Source organism: Nannobrachium achirus (assembly GCF_963921795.1).
Source record: "Nannobrachium achirus genome assembly, chromosome: 12".
Lineage (NCBI taxonomy): Eukaryota > Metazoa > Chordata > Actinopteri > Myctophiformes > Myctophidae > Nannobrachium > Nannobrachium achirus.
Genome location: NC_137832.1, coordinates 19,479,119 through 19,498,943, shown reverse-complemented (window position 1 = coordinate 19,498,943; position 19,825 = coordinate 19,479,119). Strand labels below are relative to the sequence as shown.

At 43.6% G+C, this 19,825-nt stretch overlaps 1 protein-coding gene across 2 annotated transcripts in view; it reads right to left on the bottom strand.

Moving 5' to 3' along the window:
* LOC308296273 (RNA-binding protein Musashi homolog 1-like) overlaps positions 1-19,825 on the bottom strand; it is a gene marked incomplete at both ends in the record, with an annotated part of 340,664 nt that overhangs the window by 14,792 nt on the left and 306,047 nt on the right. The window contains 6 exons of one of the 2 annotated variants that reach the window (XM_080739486.1): positions 8,121-8,213; positions 9,420-9,461; positions 17,826-17,910; positions 18,331-18,412; positions 19,011-19,051; positions 19,474-19,542. In XM_080739486.1, the coding sequence (XP_080595612.1) occupies positions 8,121-8,213; positions 9,420-9,461; positions 17,826-17,910; positions 18,331-18,412; positions 19,011-19,051; positions 19,474-19,532 (402 nt within the window). Of the gene's footprint in view, positions 1-8,120; positions 8,214-9,419; positions 9,462-17,825; positions 17,911-18,330; positions 18,413-19,010; positions 19,052-19,473; positions 19,543-19,825 lie in introns of those variants that run through there. The other variant, XM_080739485.1, reaches the window with a different exon arrangement.

The window sequence follows — 19,825 nt, the reverse complement described above, 5'->3', positions numbered from 1 at the left end:
CCACCTCCTCCTCCTCCTCTCTCTCTCTCTTTGACCTCCGTCTCTGTCCCTCCCTCCCTTTATGGAGCAGAGACACAGGTGTCTGTCCTACACTGTAAAAGCCTAACCGTTGTTGTTTAACTCTGAGAGTTACAAAAGGCCCTTTTTCCACTGACATGGCCCAACACCACACCACACCACTCCACACCGCCCACTTGTGCCAGGTTTTCCACTACAGGGACCTGGGTAGAGTGGTGTGACAGTGGTACTAAACGTGGTACTATAAAGTATCCAATGTAGAGTAGGTCTGAGCTAGGCCAAACAGGGCCAAACACTTCATAATGACTGATGACTCACTGACCTTTCATTTAGACCACCAGGATATAGTTTTAATACACGATAATAGATTATATTGTGTTATAGTTATAGTTATCATAGTAATACATTAATACTTATATAGTGTATAGAAAGGGCGACACCTATCGGTCTGTCTCTCTTCCGTAGCGTTCTCTGAGGCTGTCTCGAGAGATTAATTTGTTTCTTACCGATAGGGGTACTTTTGTGTAATGTAAATGAAGATCATTTTAAGTGGTGTGGTGTGGTGTGGTGTAGTGCTAAAGCTGCAGTTGAAAAGGGGCTAAATGGAACCAAATGGAACCCGGAAGACTCCATTAATTTGGTTACATTTGTACACAAATTAAGATTGATTAGTGTATTTTGGATTCATGTCGATTTCTGTTTTCAGATGTTTAACCGCTTGAACTGTCGATACTTCTCCCCCCTACAACAAACCTCTTTGCCGAAAATAGCCGATCTACAAGCTCACAAGACGTTGTAAGCTTGTAGATCTGCCATTTTTGGCTAAAGTTTTCAGAATCTGGTTAAGAATTTGGCTAAAGAGGAGATTTTCCTTTTTTCTTTCTATAACACGAAGATTTGGAGGACCCCCCCTGTAGTAACTCTGAGGACCCCCTAGGGGTCAAGGACCCCCTGTTGAAGACCCTTGGTGTACAAATGAACATTGAGGATTTTACTGTGTAATACACAACCTTAGTTCCACAAGTAAACATCAACCGTAACTGTCTCAGACAGACAGACATTGACACGTAGACAGTGTTCCCAAAAAACATTTGGTAAGTCCATCTTATCTTTGCTCTTAGTCTATAATAAGGTTATTGGCAAGTTCAACGAGAACGGACACCGCTAGCACCACATACGCACATCATACCCGTGATTCCGTCCTGTTACGCCACACTGTGTACATGTTTAGTTTTCGACCGCGCGTTTGTGACCTATCGTGTGTGTTTGTGTGCGTGCGCGCACACAAAGGTTGTGTGTGTGTGCTCCTAGACCCCCAAGGGCAGTTTGTGGACAGAAAGGTCAAGGGTGAGGCAGAAGGGCCTCCAGCCAGGGTGAAAGGGGAACCTGTTGGTTGAAGGCCTCTCAAATCACCCACTCCTTCCAACCCTGACATTTCCATAGCTCCAAGCCAGTCCTGCAGGCATCAGCCTCCCTTTTTATAATCCGACACAGCGGCTCTCAACGTGGGGTCCGGTGACCCCCCCAGGGGTCCTTCCTTGGTGGGGTTCCAGGGTGTCCCCAGCTAAATGATTGATCAAGTTAATCATCGCTGTTATTCATGTACACAAGTATGTGGTCGTCGTTGTCGGGTGGAAACCTTGTATGTCCAAAACCGTTTGTTTTTATCATTTAAATAAATTAACTAAACTAGTGAAAACAGCCGATCTACAAGCACACAACGCCTCGCACCGCGAGGCGTTGTGTGCTTGTAGATCTGCTGTTTTCACTACTTTTGTGCGACGGCCTTGTCTGATGAAGCAGGGCTTTACTTCGCGAAAAAACATACAAATTCGAAAGTTGGAGATACAAGGTTTCTGCCCGACAGTGACGAAATACAACTGGAGAACGTTCAAGAATGGCTATTTTGATCAGAGTTTCTCCGTGCTCAGTCACTAAAGTACATACAATAGACAGTAAAGGAATTCTGGACCAAATGACAGGCCACATATTGGGCCAAATCGTGTCCGATAAAAATCTCTTCAAATCATTACGATTTTAGCCATTGATTTACCAAATTGGGGAATTACAGTAATAATTGATAAACTCTTAACTTAATCTAGTCAACACTTTTAGAGCAACTTATAATAAGGCGCGACAGTAGAACACAAGCCTCAATTTCCAACTCTCCACCACCACAAGCAGCCAAATGAACACTGAGTATGCAAATGTAACCAAATGGACCTGTAAGGGCCAAAGTTAAATTAATGCTATGGAGTTTACTGTATAAGAAACGCAAGGGGCCAGACAGCTATCATCTAACTTTGAGCTGACACTATATTCTTAACGATAGGTGTAATCAAAACAACAACAATATGGACAGTCGAAGCCGAACGCTCCAAATAAGAGTCGATTGCCATATTATCAACGCTGGATATTTCAAACGGTGGTCATTTTAATGGTGTATATCGCTGGACAATATTCCCTCTTCTCCCCTTTTCCCCGTCTCATCTTCTCTGTTATTCTCTCCCCATCACTCTCTCCATCCCTTTGTCCTCAACGGGACAAGGCACAAAAGCTCCACTGAGGCAATCTAATCAGGAACGGCCATGGATGGCTGGAGCTTGCATTTCAACGTCCATCCCTTTATATATAGTATCTCTCTCTCTCTCCAAAATCCATCCACAACTTATGACTGGGAGAGAGGTATGCTAGCTATGGTGAGTTGCAGCAAGAATGTTGTTAATACAGTTGGAAATATCTGTCTGGGAACTTCACTGTCAATAGGAAAGACTGTTCCCAAGTTCAACTTGTGTTTGCTACAGTATGTGGACCAGCCACCTGTAGCATACTGGTTAGGGCTGTCACAATTATTGCATAATCGTCTAATCGCAATTATTTTACATAATCGCAATTACTTTTCATAATTGTCATAATCGTTTCCATGTTGAAAAATGTTCAGATATTTATTTATTTATTTTTATAATTTTTATCCCACAATTTTGTAACCCATTTTTTCACCCAGTGCCAATTGCCTATGTAATCCTGGGCTCTGCTCCCCCGTCTGCCAACCTGGTGCAGAGGGAGAGATATTTATTTTTAAAGTAAAAAAAAACGGAAATAGCCGATCTACAAGCTCACAACGCGTCAATGTTCTTTTTTAAGTATAAAGTTGTCAAATATGTCAGTCATTTCTTTGTATACTTAGGTTATGTGTCATATCTACCATGTGCAACTTCAAAGCCTAAAGGCCAAAGAGAAATGTAATTGTCAACGACAAAAACACAACTAAATTGTTAATCACAATTATTCGAGTGACAATTAATCGTCATGTAAAATCTCATAATCGTGACAGCCCTAATACTGGTTGCATTCCTGTATACAGCTATATACAGTATAGACTCTATACTGTATATTGCTGTGTGCCTGCTCAGTACACTAGTAACACTACTCTACTGTGCACTGTAACATTCTGCACACTATCAAAGTTAAAATTCGATAAATTAACACTGGGGCCCTTTACGGTGTAACACACAAGGTTTGGTAAACAAGACGTGTTCGCAGTGAAAGACATATTTAGGAGATTAGTAATCCTGAGAACTCCAGTATGCAAATAGCTAACTGCTGTATAAACTAGCAAAATATTTGTCTAGCTTTTGTACAATGGCATAATAGCCCCAGTGAATCCCCCACACCCCATCTTTGCCCCAGTTCCCTCTCTTACGCTTCCACCACCAGCACCCTTCTCTCTCTCTCTCTCTCTCTCTCTCTCTCTTTTACTCTCTCTCTCTCTCTCCCTCCCTCCCATGCCTTTTGTCGGCCCATCATCTATTCTCTCCCTCGTGGCTTTCAAAGTCCGTCAGCATCTTCAGCGGGGAGGCAAAAAAACAATTGGGCATACAACTTCTATTGATAGAATGTAAGAACAAACTTCCTTTTAGTTAAAAGAAAACGGCGAAACCCATTAGATACGTAGATAGACCTTTACTGGTTCCACGAGCAAAATTCAGTTTGGCGGTACCACGGTATATGAAACACAGGCCAGATACAGGAAAAAACCGACACAGCTATAAGAATAAAACTGTCAAACAGTCCCAATACAGGGTTTGGGACTGTTGGTCAACTACTTTTCATTGTTACTTCAACTCATGACGTCATGAGTTGACCATCTACCCCAGTGGTTCTCAAAGGGGCGCTTTTCGACCAGCAAATAACCGGTTTGGGTTCTTTCTCCCGCCTATGGGGTGAACCAGAGGTGAGCTTTTCCACCGAAAACCAAGTTGGTTCCGAACGGGAGCCACAAAATCCTTGGTTCCTCTGGTTCAATCTGGTTCAATCTGGTTCGGTTCCAAGAAAGTCGAACGGCAAGGGACTCTGTGGGTTCTTTTAGGGGGCTCTAAATTGACCCATACAAGTCTGTAACTCTGACAGCGTACGGTGTACAAATGGAACCACAGTGTACAAATGGAACCAAATGAACCCGTCATTTGGTTCCATTTTGTACACGGTCAGAGTTAAGGGGAGACCTTGAAATTTGAAAAAGTTTGAGAAACACTCATCTACCCCAACCTCCCCCCCTCCTACTGCCCACCCCCTCGCCCCCCCACCGCCTTCCTTCTTCCAACACAAAACCCCTTACCCCGCTGAATTACTTAGGGACAATGGAGCAGGCCAGGTCACCACGGTAACAGGCCCAGAAGGGGGTTGGGGGTAGGAGCAGCTGTTACATCAGATTAATTCAAATTCTGATAATCCCCCCCTTCCTTGCCACCGCCATACACTCAACTCAACTCACTACAAAACTTTTTTCTCTCCCCTCTCCCCAAGGTCCCCGACATCGCTGGCTGCTGCTGGCGGCACCACCACCACCGCCGCACCTTTACCAACCTCCCTCTCAGCCTCATTCTTCTCCCCCCCTTCATACCCTCTTTCTCTCTCTCTCTCTCTCTCTCTCTCTCTCTCTCTACCTCTTCTTCTCTTCCCCTCCTTTTCCTGGCCTCCTCCGAGTAACTACTTAGTTCCCAGGCAGCTTCCCGAAAGTTCTTCTTTGAAAGCGGGGAATTCGCTGTGACTCAACTACGTTGGCGTCTGAATGAGAATCATTTTGCTCACAGAGTGAAAAATGGGAATTTTCTCTCGATGCCCTTGGAAAACTACACGGTGTCACTGTGTCAACCCAGCGTTTCACTGCACATACTGACTTGTGTGATAAAAGGGCATTGCAAGAGTTCAAGACAATGCAACAGACAGTATACAGTATGCATCACTCCATGCACCGCAACCACAATGTACAATACATTCAAGCTACAAAACCACACAATACGATCAGATGCATTCCCCCCAAAAATATCACACATTTCCTCTAGTGACCTAGGCAAAAGCAGCAACAGCCTAAAGAAGCTACTTATGTAGTTTGTTTAACAGTTCAGTGTTAAAAACAGCATTAGATTTAAAAACATGGCAGTACGCAACGCAGCTGTAGCTAATCAAATTAATAATTGGTGTTTTAGATTTGGGTGTGTCCAAAGTCATGGTGTCAGGGTGTGCCTTTGTGCAAGCATAGACAGTAGTCAACAGTATTGTCAGCACACATTGACACACATTAACACACGCCCATTATTCATTTGCCATCATCATCATCATTATTAATCTGACTAGGGCATTGCCCTTTGGGAATGCATGGCCCCCTGGTTATGAAATACCCATTGTACCTGTTGTCAGAGTACCCGACTACCCGTAGTACTCATTATCATAGTACTCGGAGGCCAGCCTATGGCGTTGTCAGTACAATGACATCATATTGGTGCATTTGGTGGCATCAGGGATCTCCATAGACCCATTATCAGACAACTTCACACTGATATGCGTGCTGGATTCAAAAGAATGCATTGGAAAAGTGGTCACTGCACTCGCGTGTAAAAGTGCTTGCCACAAAACTTTCATAGGCAGTTTTCCTCCCAGTGTGGAGAAGGCAGCCTTAGGTTGTTTACGGTGATCACTCCCTCTTGAAATAATGTATTATATCGTCACTGTCGGGCAGAAACCTCGTATCTCCAAGTTTCAAATTTGTAATTTTTCACTCAGGCCCGTCGCACAAAAGTAGTGAAAACAGCTGATCTGCAAGCACACAACGCCGCGCACCGCGGGAGCGCTCCTCACTGAGCAGGGAGCCTGCCTGGCCGCCCGCCCTGCCGCAGGCAATGAAGCCTAATTCTACAATTGTGCGATGTGTGACCAGGGAATAGCAGACCAACAAGCTCACAACAGTCGCATCCTCGACGCGCTGTGAGCTTGTGCATCTGCTATACTCTACACACAACAACCGGTGCGCGACAAAGTATATGGTCGTTGTCGGTTGGAAACCTTGTATGCCTAAAACTGTTGTGTTGTATGTATCATCTAATGTATGTATCATCTAAAAATGTATCATCTAAAAGATGTACTAAACTAGTGGAAAAAAAGCAGATCTACAAGCACACAACGCCTCGCGATGCGAGGCGTTGTGTGCTTATAGATCGGCTGTTTTCACTAGTTTTGTGCGACGGCCTTGTATGATGAAGCAGGGCTTTACTTCGCGAAAAAACATACACATTTTAAACTTGGAGATACGACGTTTCTGCCCGACAGTGACAATATATTTCTCGCTAGGGACCGCCTACTACTACACACAGGAGGATGTTGAATGAACAGAAACCAACGCACCCCAAAACAACACCTTTGGGGATCTGTTGCGAATTGATCGCATGAAACCGGCACCTGCACATGCAGTCTCAATGTTTGTGAACAAATAATTGGTCTGTACATGGGAATAAAATGGACACAGACAGATATTACCTAATTCAGTACTGTGATGTCACATTAGTGACACCAGGGATCTCCGTAACATATTTGTCTTAAAACGGACGCAATACATATCGGTCCTCTCCACGCCATGTCTGAAGGTGATTGGACAGACAGAGTTATGCACGAGATGACACACACACACACACACACACACACACACACACACACACACACACACACGCACACGCAGACGCACACACACACACACACACACACACACACACACACATTCTGTGCATTTATAGACCAGAAATACTCCCTAACCGGGAGATAAGCGACCATCAAACTTTAGAAGGCAGTCGTAGTCAAAGAGGAGGAAATATGGGAAATGGGACAGATCTGCCTGATGGTGGCGCTAGAAGAGGGCCATGTGAGAAATCAGGGGCAGAGGTTGTGATTTGCCATCCAAGGAGTGTGTGTGCAAAGTTTGGCATTGATAGGGCCAACGGTGGCAGAGATAAGAGTAGGGGCAAAAGTGTGACGTGACGGACAGACTTACTGACAGACACACAGCCGATGGAGCTTTTCATAGTAACTTGCGACCTGACGGTCGCAACAACTTAGCTGCAGCTGTGTTGCTTACATCACAGCGTACTACGATCAGCTTGCCATGTTTTTGCTATTGTAGTTTGTAACCTGAACTGTAATAGAAACAGCCTAGGGTGTTTCCTAGCCTGATTTCAGACTCTGCGCTGAGCTTGAGTCTGACATTGTCCCATTGACAAGAGATTTCAAAGGGGAGGGGATTTGAAATTTGAAATTCCCAATCACAAGAGATCTGTTTTGTTTGACTTGTGTGTACACAAAAACATTTCCCCCTCCCCCTCCCCTCTATGACAGGCATCAAACAAGTCGTTGTCTTTGATGCTAACAAGGTGTGCACAACCCCCTTTGAAGTTCAAAGGGAGCAATTAAGAGCTTTGCCTGAGCTCTCCCCCTCCACTGTTTCTGTTGATTTTCAAGAATTAGACCCACCCCTCCTCCGTCTTGCATTGATTTCATTGGCTGGTGCGCCAAGATACCATATCAAGTTAAGCGTCATATGACAACACCAGACCAAGAGAACCAGTCCGCTCAGAGAGTGGGCGGGTCTATGGGCTGGAGCCAGGCAAGGTGTTTCCCCCATTAACTACAATCTCTCAATGTGTCACGACTCACAATGCAATGCATTGTAAGCTTGTAGATCTACTATTTTCTCAATTCATGAAAAGACATGCCCAAAATAGGGGTGCCATGTTGAAAATGGTTAACACTATAGTTAAATATGCTTTTACACTCACCTTTCCAAACTGGTCAAAGTACTGCTTGACATCCTCTATGGTTGTGGTCACTGACAGACCTCCCACAAAGATCTTCTTAGTTCGAGTCACTAACTGAAAAAGATCAATTCAAGTGCAAATGTCACCTCTTGTATTAATCATAAGGTAATAAAGTAACACTATTTACTTAGTTGATCGGAGTCCCCCAGGGCTCTACACTAGGGATGGAGCTTGTTAATCTTTTATTGATTATGAACACCTTATCGATCCTGTTTATTGAGCTGGGCTTTTATCGAGCACACTATTGAGCATTTTCTAGTACTAGTATTTTTGTTTATTGGCCAGTTGTGACTGAGAGTTTGTGGCTGACCACCATCTATGAAGATGACAATTGACAAAAGTAACAAATATTATCATTAAATATCATTAAAACAATCATTCAATAGTGTGTAATAAGTGTTAAATGGCTTTATATTATGAATAGTACTGCAATAATTTCTTGATCGCCTCTTGTCTTGATTGTTTAAACATGGCGTCATGGGCGCTATGCTCGATAACAAGCTTGATAAGCCCAAAGCTTATTGATACGGGGTACTCAACAAATGTGTTATAGAGTTTGTAGCAGGCCCTTGTTTTGAGCTCTATCCCTACTCTACACTAGATCCTTTGGTATTTTGCTCAACACTCAAACTCTTTGCCAATGTGTCGCAATGCGACGTGTCGTGAGCTTATACAGATCTGCTATTTTAGAGAACATCAACGCTAGGGTTCAAGCAGAATAAGCACATGTGTAACTTTAGGGGAATACTCCAGTATTTGCCGTGCATCATGTTGTTAGCTTGTGTACCAGTTCTTTTTGGACTTTTTAACTTTATGTCGTCACTGTCGGGCCAAAACCTTGTATCTCCATGTTTCAAATTTGTATGTTTTTCCGCGAAGTAAAGCCATGCTTCATCAGACAAGGCGGTCGCACAAAAGTAGTGAACACAGCAAATCTACAAGCACACAACGCCTCGCGGTGCGAGGCGTTGTGTGCTTGTAGATCGGCTGTTTTCACTAGTTTAAATCATTTTAAAAATGATAAATACAAAACAAACGGTTTTGGACATACAAGGTTTTCACCCGACAACGACGATATGTATCTATACAGTTGAGAAAGTTTATGTTAACACGTGATCACATAACAATGCAGTGATGTCAGCAGCAGTCATGTTCATGAGATTACAAGGTTTTAGCCCGGATAGAATGTGAGCTGTTGCACAGAGAGACTGACCTGCGCAGAGAAACAGACGGAACCTAGATCAACCCTGTTTCACTCACCTTGGGCTGGGCTCTACGAGGGAACGCAACTTTTGGATCAATCTAAAGGACAGAATACAAAGACAGGGAAAAGTTTAGTCACACATGTCTTGGTACAGATGAATTATTATCAACTTCCATCCGTGTCCTTTCCAGACCTGGGTAAAACTGTCAAAAAAAGGAATAACATGTATTAGAAAATTCCTTGTTTCAACCTGGTTGGAGTCCTACATGGGTGATATTAGTCACAGTAAATATTCTAAATTAAGGAATTCACCTGAATGTAGTAATAATGCATTTCTGTGACCGATTGTAAACTGATTTTAGAGAATGTTTGAATTGCCCTGAATATCACTAATCTGGCACTCCACACAGGCAAAAACAAGTATATACAAAAACAATTTGATGCAATTCTCATACTTTTCGTATCACGCCTTTTTTCACAGCCTGTGAAGGCGTAAAATAATGACATAATAATAATAATTGATCAACACAGTAAATCCTCAGTTCTTCGTCAACTTAAACATTTCAAAAAGATGTATTTTTCAAGGTATGCAGTATATCACATATTATGCTTGCTATTAACTACTGGGAAATCTAACAACCGAAAAATTCTCATCATACCTTTACCACATAACCACAGAAATAACATAATTGTCATTAAACTCAAATTAAATTCATAATTACGAATCATACATAATTCATCAAATGACACTGGGCTGATGCCAATTAAGATCAGAAAAGAAAACCTCATATCAGATGATCACCTGGTCCAAGTGCCTGGCTTGAGACTCCTGACACCAGACCCAGTCTATGCATCTGCTTTTGACAGTGTGTGTGTGTGTGTGTGTGTGTGTGTGTGTGTGTAATGTATGTGTGTCTGCCATCTCTGCATGTGGCCGCATGTGGGTTTGTTTGCTTGCATGCGCGTGCGCAAGGTTTGTGTGTATCCACACTATATGTGAGCAGCAGCATCTGTGTGCAAATGCACGAATGTCCATATGGGCATGCATGTGTGCCAGCGTGCAAGGTGGAATGTCTGGGAAATGCCTTGCAGATCCCCCCGCGACCTGCCCCGCCGTCACCAGGGGCGTCGCACCAAATTCTGGGCCCTGGGTATAAGGATTCACTGCGGGCCCCCCCCCCATGAATGTTCTTCATTGGTGGAGGGGGTTTAACCCATTTAGACTGGGAACACATTATCACGCCTTATTTTTGTGCTTTAACTATTGAAAAATAGCAGATATACAAGCTCACAGCGTGGCACCGAGTGCCACGCTGCGAGCTTGTAGATCTGCTATTTTTTTTAAATCATGATTTTTTTTGTCAGTGGTGCTCAATTTTTTCATGTGAAGGACCCCCAAAATGTTACGTATTTGGCCACGGACCCCCCATCTCAAAATATTTAGTTCCAGGGACTCCGCAGAAGCAAAATTTGAGTTACAAATGTTCGCTTAAAAAAAATACATATATTCAAAGATTTTCCCAAATTTTCACGACTTTTCAAAAATAGCAGATCTACAAGCTCGCAGCGCGGCACTCCGGTGCCGCGCTGTGAGCTTGTTTCAGTGAGATCTGCTATTTGTCAATAGCTAAAGTATAAAATCATTAAGGCCCCTCCACCTTGGGCCCTAGAGTAACTAGTTTCACCCCCCTCGTGACGCTCCTGCTCGTCACTAAACCATGTGACATGTGATCTCCTGGAATCTCACACAGGCACTACAGTCACAAACACATCTCACCTCCGCAACGAGAGGCGGAGAGGGAGATAGAGAGAGGACGAGTAGCGACAGAGGGAGGGGGGGGGGGAGGGACAGCGTGAGGAAGACGAGGACGGAGGAGGGTGGACGCAGACAGAGGAGTGAGAGCTGCCAGTCACACACACTTAGGGCTGTCACGATTATGACATTTTTACATGACGATTAATTGTCACTAATTAATTGTGTCTTTGCCTTGACAATTACATTTCTGTTTGGCTTGTAGGCTTTGAAGTTGCACATGGGAGATATGACACATGACCTGAATATACAAAGAAATTACTGACATATTTGACAACTTTATACTTAAAGAAGAACATTGATAGTGGAAATAGCCGATCTACAAGCTCACAACGCGCCGCGATGCGACGCATTGTGAGCTTGTAGATCTGCTATTTCCACTATTTTTTAAAGAAATATACGATCATTTTTCAACATGGAAACGATTATGACGATTATGAAAAACAATCGAGATTATGTAAAATAATCGTGATTAGACGATTATGTAATAATCGTGACAGCCCTACACACACTGACAGCGGGTCAAACTCGTTTTGTTTGTTTGTGTTTGTCTGTTTTTGCCCTCCTGCACGCCTGAAGTAAATGAAAATGAAATTCAAAAGTGAAATCAGTATACTGAGCGATGATGATTCGTCACACTTGTCTTTTTGGCCGGATCCTCTGCTCTGCGACCTTTCCGTTTATAGAACCACAAAGAAACAAGGTTTAGTTCTAAAGTACGATTTGTGATTGTCACACTACTAGTGCTACTTCATTGTTCATACGCCGCTAATAATCTGTTATGCAGTTTTGATACACAATGGCCTAAAACCATTGCATCCATGTGCACTACTACTGAGCCCAGGAATCTAGATTGGACAGAGAATGACACCATGCTCATGAAGATGCATACGTAGACGGTAACAAGAAAACTCAACCTAAAACAAACTCGGCCTCATTCGCACGACCGCGCGTTTCCCAACGGGTCTGTGGCCTTAAGCTAGATGGATGTAGAATAGAACAAAATCTAATCTTTGCTTCACATCTTTGCTTCTGGGGGTCCTTGGAACAAAATATTTTGCGATGGGGGTCCGTGGCCAAATACATATCATTATGGGGTCCAGACAAAGTTTGAGAAATACTGATAGCAACATAAGTTTTCTTTTTTTTTTTTAAGAAAACTGTTAGGATCTAGAAGACATTTGTAGAATGTGCCTATCAGTGGTTAAGGACCCCCAAAATGTTTTTTTTTATTTGGCCGCGGACGCCCATCTCAAAATATTTTGTTCCACGGATGGACCCCTATCGCAAAATATTTTGATCCAGGGACCCCCAGAAGCAAAGATTAAATTTTGGTCTATTCTGCATCTAGCTTAAGGCCACAGGCTCGTTGGGAAACACGCGGTCGCGCGAATGAGGTCGAGTTTGTTTTAGGTCTTAGTTTTCCTGTATTCACGTAGACAGGCTAAAGAACTGGAAGTCGTAAGACCTCTATATTAGTCTATGCTGTTCTAATAGAGCTAGAGAACATCTAGACTACTCCATACTGTACTGTTGTACATCATTATCATCACGCTAAGAGACGGTGAGACAGTACAGTGCTATGATTAGTCCGTAACCGTAAGAGGGTAGAGTAGAACTAGAATAGAGAAGCTATAGAACCTCTATGGTAAAACGCATGCGTTTACCAGAGTAGGGTACAGTGTTCTACTTGAATAAAAAAGAGTTGATGTCAACTGCAGGTTTTCTAGAGAGCAGAGTGAGAAGACTAGGCTAGACTGGAGTATCAGATGCAGTTTCTACTTGTTTAGTTTCTATGTTTGGCTAGACTACTCTGATAGTCACCTCCGTGTCACCAACCCTCCTGACGTCCAACACTCCTGTGCACATTCAAAAAGACACACACACACACAAACAAACAAAATCAACATGCGGCAACACACATCCGTGGTGGGGAGGAAATTGTGGACATTAAACACACAAAGTGGGAGGTGGTGAGTCAAAACGTTTTTTTTTTTTTTTTTTTTTATCAACCAAAATGGCGAATATAGGCTGAGAGTTCAACTCTATATGATGTAAAGACGGATTGGTAAAAAAGGCACAAATTGTGTGACTTTCATAACGCCGTTGTCGGGTGAAAACCTTTCTATGTCCAAATCCGTTTGTTTTGTATTTATCATTTTTTTAAATGATTTAAACTAGTGAAAACAGCCAATCTACAAGCACACAATGCCTCGCACCGTGCTTGTAGATCTGCTGTTTTCACTACTTTTGTGCGACGGCCTTGTCTGATGAAGCAAGGCTTTACTTCGCGAAAAACACCCACATTTTAAACTTGGAGATACAAGGTTTTGGCCCGACAGTGACGATATTTTAGGCCTGATTTACACTGCAGCCAAATCCAGTCTGAATCAGATCTGTGTCACATCCAGATTGGAATCTGATTGGTTTAAATGGTCACATGGTCACATGGAACCAATACGATTCCAATCTGGATGTTGCACAGATCTGATTCAGGCTGGATATGGCTGCAGTGTAAATCAGGCCTTATTACAATGGAGAGAAGCAACAAGTTCAACCAGATTTAGAGAGGAGGTCAGAGGTTCTGTTTTAAGCAGAGGGCCACGACTCGAGCCAAAGAGCCAACTCCCCTACGCTCAGAGGTGGAAGGTAACCGAGAGGCTGAACTTAATACCAAGAGGGGTTTATCAAATCAGGGCAATCCCCGTTGGCCAATTGCAGCGCATGCAGCAACACAACAGTTGGCGAGGCGCACTGCCTGTCACCGCCCTGGCTAGGAACACACTTATTCCGACACTGATTGGTCGGGAGGACTTAGGCTGGCTGGCACACACTCCAAGTAACATATCTGTGACTCAGAAGAACGACCCAAGCTCGTTTCCTCCAATCCTATTAGCTTTCAGATCCATACTAATCACAGATGGGGGGTTATCTTTCCTGCTGTCCAGCCCTCCCCCTCCTCCTCCTCCTCCCCCCTCCCTCCTCTCCTGCCCGCATGAGGTCTCTGACAGCAGCAAATGGTTAACGGAGGCAGGGACGACGCGGCCACAGGCCTCCCTGATGTTCCCCTGCATTATTATGCCGGTGGTTCTCAACCTGTGGGTCGGGACCCCCCCCAAATGATTTCGGACGGGGTCCCCAGATGATTAGCTTAACGTGCAACATTGTTTTCTCACTCAACATGAACGGAAACCAGCATAAAGTTTAAGTGTATAGAGGGTATCTGCACATTTCTAAAGTGACTTTTTAATACCTCTAAAATGACAAATTAAACATTGGCCACATTTTAAAATATTAGAGGCAGAAATTGTGAAAATAGCCGATCTACATGCTCACAACGCCTCGCAAATCTGCTATTTTCACAATAGAACCGTGTTATACAAAATGTAATGCCTCAGCTCTGTAGATCTGCTATTTTCACAATAGAACTGTGTTATACAAAATGTAATGCCTCAGCTCTTAGTGCTCGTCAGGGTGGGGGTCCCCAGTTAAAATATGATTATTTTGGAGGTCGCGGCCTGAAAAGGTTGAGGACCACTGCGCAGGCGAGGCGACACAGAGATCTTTAGGGTGACTTCAAAAGGTTCCAATAGAAACACGATTCCTTCCTTCCACAAACCTACACTTTGATTCAACCTCCCGAGCCCCCCCACCGCCAAGACCAATTTTAACAGGAAGCTGGGAGTTGTGAACAGAGAAAGACACCCTGTGGGGTAACTTAAGAGAACAAGCATTTGCCTAAAATCCCTGTAAAGTGTAAAACCTGCCTTCCTATTCAAAGCCAAGGAACAGACAAACCCAAGACTTTTAGCCTTAATGTCTGACTGTACCGTGTGCTGTTTACATTTCTGACAGATAAAGTATTCAATAAAAAATTGTCTTTATCTGTCCTAAACAGACACGATACATATCGATATATGTATCTAGATCAGGGGTCTTCAACAGGGGGTCCGGGACCCCTAGGAGGTCCTCAGAGTTACTACAGGGGGGGCGCCAAATCTTTCTGTGATAGGATCATTCTTTCAAATGAATGACTTGAACCCTATTGCCTATTCTGAGGAGAACTTTGGCCTTTAGCAGATCTACAAGCTCTACGAGATCAACAAGATCTACAAGATCTACAACGCCTCTGAGAGCTTGTAGATCGTCTATTTTCGTCATATATGTTTGTTGTAGAGGTAAAAAAAAGAGCAGACAAAGTACAGAGTGATACAAAGTATCGACATGAAAATCTGCAACACAATTTTACACAACATGTAGAGGGGGTCCCTGCTTCATCTCTCTCTCTCAGCCAAGGGGTCCCTGGCCTGAAAAACGTTGAAGAACCCCTGATTCTAGATTACTGTATCTTGCCCTTCGGCCTCTCCGTATAGAGCAAAGCTCTCATAATTCTCTCGCCGGAGCAGTTCAGTCAGTCGCAGCATGGCACATTCTTTCTGTTGCCACTGGAGAACTTTTCTCTCTCTCCCCGCTAAACAGGATAACCTGTCTGCGAGAGAGGGGGCAGGGAGTGCACTCCGTAAAAAGGCCCACTCTACTCTACTCACCATCCAACCCCTGTGGCTGATCACTGAGCTCTCTCTCCATGCCAAACACACACTTTCTAAGGCCACCACGGCCCCCGCCCGCACCACAGACACGCCCTAATGCCAGCCACAAGGGGCCCTGCCACGGCTGACAAACCCAGCACCGGCCCACCACGGTGGGCTGATAAAACTCATAATCAAATAGAAAATAAAATAATAAGAAAAATGAAGGTAGACAAGCGCTCGTCTACTTTCTTAAAGAACCCTGTGTTGTGTGATTCAGTCGTCTCTTTCGTGGCATCCACTTTTGGAGATAGTGATTGTCAATGCTAATAAATTGTCTGTAAAATATTGTAAATGATGCGTACTGTTATGTTCTCTTTGCCTTTGTGTCAGAGCCATTCTTCAAGAATTGTGTGAGTGTGTGTGTGTGTGTGTGTCTGTGTGTGTGTGTGTGTGTGTGTGCGCGTGTGTGTGTGTGTGTGTGTGTGTGTGTGTGTGTGTGTGTGTGTGTGTGTGGTGGGGGGGGGGGGGGGGGTCACTATGGAAACAAACCCCATGGTGAGTTAGTGCCGCCAAACCATGATGGCCCTACTTGTCATGGCTGTTGTGCCTGCAAATGACACTGGCAGTGGGGTCGTCATAGGAAGACAAATTAAAGCGTTTGACTTCTCTATCGCTTCCACAACGCATTTGTCTGACCTCCAAGTCGAGGTACAGCACTGTAACTAACCAAACAGAAATAAAAATACAAATAAGTTAACGTGTGAGTTTCTTGGTTTTTCCTTTTGTCATAATTTGATACCGTAAGTCATTTTCTTCTCCAGTACTCCCATATGGGCCTAGAAGTGACAAGGTGCGCTGTTAAAACATACAAATGGATGAAGAAAAGGCCTCCGCACATTTCAGTACAGTGAGTAAAACCCACAGCCATCACCACTCCCACCGAGAAGTGGGGGGGGGGGGGGGGGGGGGGGGGGACACAGTGGTCCCTATGGTGACCAACGGGCCACATTGTTCCCAGACCAGCCCACATTCATTACTGACAAAAGACACACACACACTCGCACTTTAAAATGCAGAGATTCAAGCACACACAATGAACACTCTCACTAAGACTCTAGTACAGTAGTTTGCAGGTAAAATGGTAGCAAAATGTTTGTCACTTGTTTGTTTGGTTAATTGTCATGGGATACATATACTGATTGAAATACAACATGAAGATGCCGGGGAATTGGGTTTATTGCGTGACTCACTGCTTTTATATCTTGACGGTTTCGGGTTGCAAATGTCCTCATATTGTTCCCATGAAAAACATTTTTTTTTGGGTCACGTCTAGCCCTGGGACAAATAACTTCACAGAAACTCCAGGAGGAAAAGTTGGAGTCCACTTCAATGAAAAACCAAATCAAAGATTGGTAGCGAGCACAACCCTGCACGGGTCCCCTTGTTTCTATGGAAATTGACACTGAGGCTAAAGCGAAACACTTTGTGTCCTGTTGTTTGGCCACAGAGCGAAGTGAAGTGAAGTGAAGGAAGAAGCATTCTCCTGTGTGTCTCCACTGTCGACTATTTTGCATCTGTATTGATAAATGGCCAACACAAAACACACAGAGGATAAACTACTATCACGCTGTGGTGCTGGGCCAAAGAGAGACATTCCCCCTGTAATAAAATAATAATAATAAATAAATAATAACTAGAAAAATGCAATTTGAAATTGTGAGTGTGGTTTCTGACTATATTCTACAGTAAACTAACTGTCATGTGAAGCTCGACCAATTGATTCCCTATTGATTCCCACTGCAATTTATTCCCTATTGATTCCCTATTGATTCCCTATCCCTGCCATTTCCAATGGCAGCGGAAAAGTTACCCTAGAGGTCCATAAACAGTTACCCTAGAAGTCTATAAAGTGTCCTTAGGACTAAAATGTGTTGCCCTGTTAGGCAACCACACTAATAATGTGTTTTGGAAATAAGGGGTCCGGGGGCATAGTGGAAATGTTGCAATGTTTACACTAATGCAATGGCTTATTCCGTCAAATTGCTGTTGAACCAGAAGCGAACGACATTGAGCTATATGGGACTGGTGGAGGTGGGACATAAACACAGAGAACTCACTGTTTTTGAATCCAGCTCGTGCCTGGTTTGGGCCAAAACTTTATCCACACCGGCCTGGTCAACAAAAGTGACAAATCCGAAGCCCCTGTAAAAACACACGAGAGGAAGGAATCAGCGACAGGAGTTGGGGTGGTGGTGTTGGTGATGATGACGAGTATATAGTGCACTGTCGGGGAGAAACCTTGTATCTCCAAGTTTCAAATGTGTACGCCTTTTACGTAAAGTAAAGCCCTGCTTCATCACACAAGACTGTCACACAAAAACTAGTGAAAATAGCAGATCTACAAGCACACAACGCTGTGTGCTTGTAGATCGGCTATTTTCACTAGTTTAAATCATTTAAAAAATGATAAATACAACACGAACAGTTTTGGACATACAAGGTTTCCACCCCGGCAACAACGATATGATATCATATGAGCAGTGTGGAATCATGGTGGACAGATAGACTTTGGGTTACACGGCTGAGAAGCCAGCAGGCCTGATGGGTACACTACTCCCTCACCTCGAGCGCTTAGTAACTGGATCCCGCATCACCATGCACTCCTTCACCTCGCCATACTTGCAGAAATACTCTTTCAACCCCTCTGGAAAAACAAGACATGGAACATATATAGGGTAAATATATTGTTGCCATTAAATTAGATAGACAGAAGTTATCACTACAGAATAATCATTTCACTCACTTATTTGCATGTTAGGAAGCTTTTAGGTAGGCCTACAGCGTTTTTTTTTTTTTGTCAGAGTAGTATTCTGATTTAGTTTAAATTAGCAGCTTAACACATTTTAAAATGGCAGTGTTGAAGGACAAAAGGACCAGCTGTCATAGGAAAGACACCTTGCAACTCTACAACTGTGTATAATAACTGTCATATTACATTGTTCATTTGTCTTAGGTCGTTTTTATTTGAATTTAGCTTTCAACAGATGCTGTTGTGTCATATCAATCAGGCTATTCTGTTCTTGCTTTCACTACGAGTGCAGTGAGCACTGAATGAGAAGTTTTAATTTGAAACTGGTTGAATATTGAAAACTAATCGAAGGAGAAACAACAACTAGAGGGGCAAATAAATAAGTAAGTAGACCAAAACTTTTAACACAAGGCACAAGCCAAGGTGAGTGACTATGCAAAATACTGTCACAGACAGTTATGAATTTTATCTAGAGGGTAAAAAAAAGCCTTACCTTGTGTTGTTTGCCAGCTGAGTCCACCTATGAACATTTTGCTGTAAATACAAGATAACAGGGAAAGAATTAACATTTATCCATAGAGCCGCAGTTTGAATCACTTGTGTCCTTTGGAATCGATCCGCGCTTTAGTAGTAGTAGCCTACATCTTATAAACTTAACAACTTTGGGCAGGCTACGATTCCCATGTTTTCAAACATTTATTCTATCGCAGGCTCTATTTTTCTCAGTCCACATGAGGCGATCGAAGAACGGTCACCACCCGAAGGTGTGCAGTCCCTCTGATGCAGCAACGTAGGCTACCAAAAAAGGGTCAACCTGACTGCAGAATCACTATTGTCCCCGTCCTCGGTAACTATAGGGACTTCTCGCGACTCCCAGGTTTGTTTCTGGGCTGTATCCGAAGTACCTTAGTAGTTGGGTAGGGTAGATAAAGCAAGAAAAGTTATTTTTTTTTTACCAGGGGTCGTGAGGGGAGTCCGCGGAGGACAGGCTACTCTGGCTCCCTTCCGTCTCCATTCCGTGCCCGTGTGTTGTGTTCCGATCGGCTTTTTTTCCCGTGCCGTGCCGTGCGTGCGGGGAAAACAGCGGCGAGTAGTGAATAGTGAGTGATGATGGGGCGGCGGGGGGGTTTGGCCAAAGGGTTAGATGCAGAGAGACTCCACCTCCTCCTCTCATCCTACTTAGGCCACCTCCATCCTAAAGTCTAGAGAAGTTCACTAAAGTGGTGTGGTCGTTTTGTGCTTTTCCTAATGGACGAATATAGCTCATAGTTTAGGCATATCAATCAACTTAGATCAATAGTTTTCAAA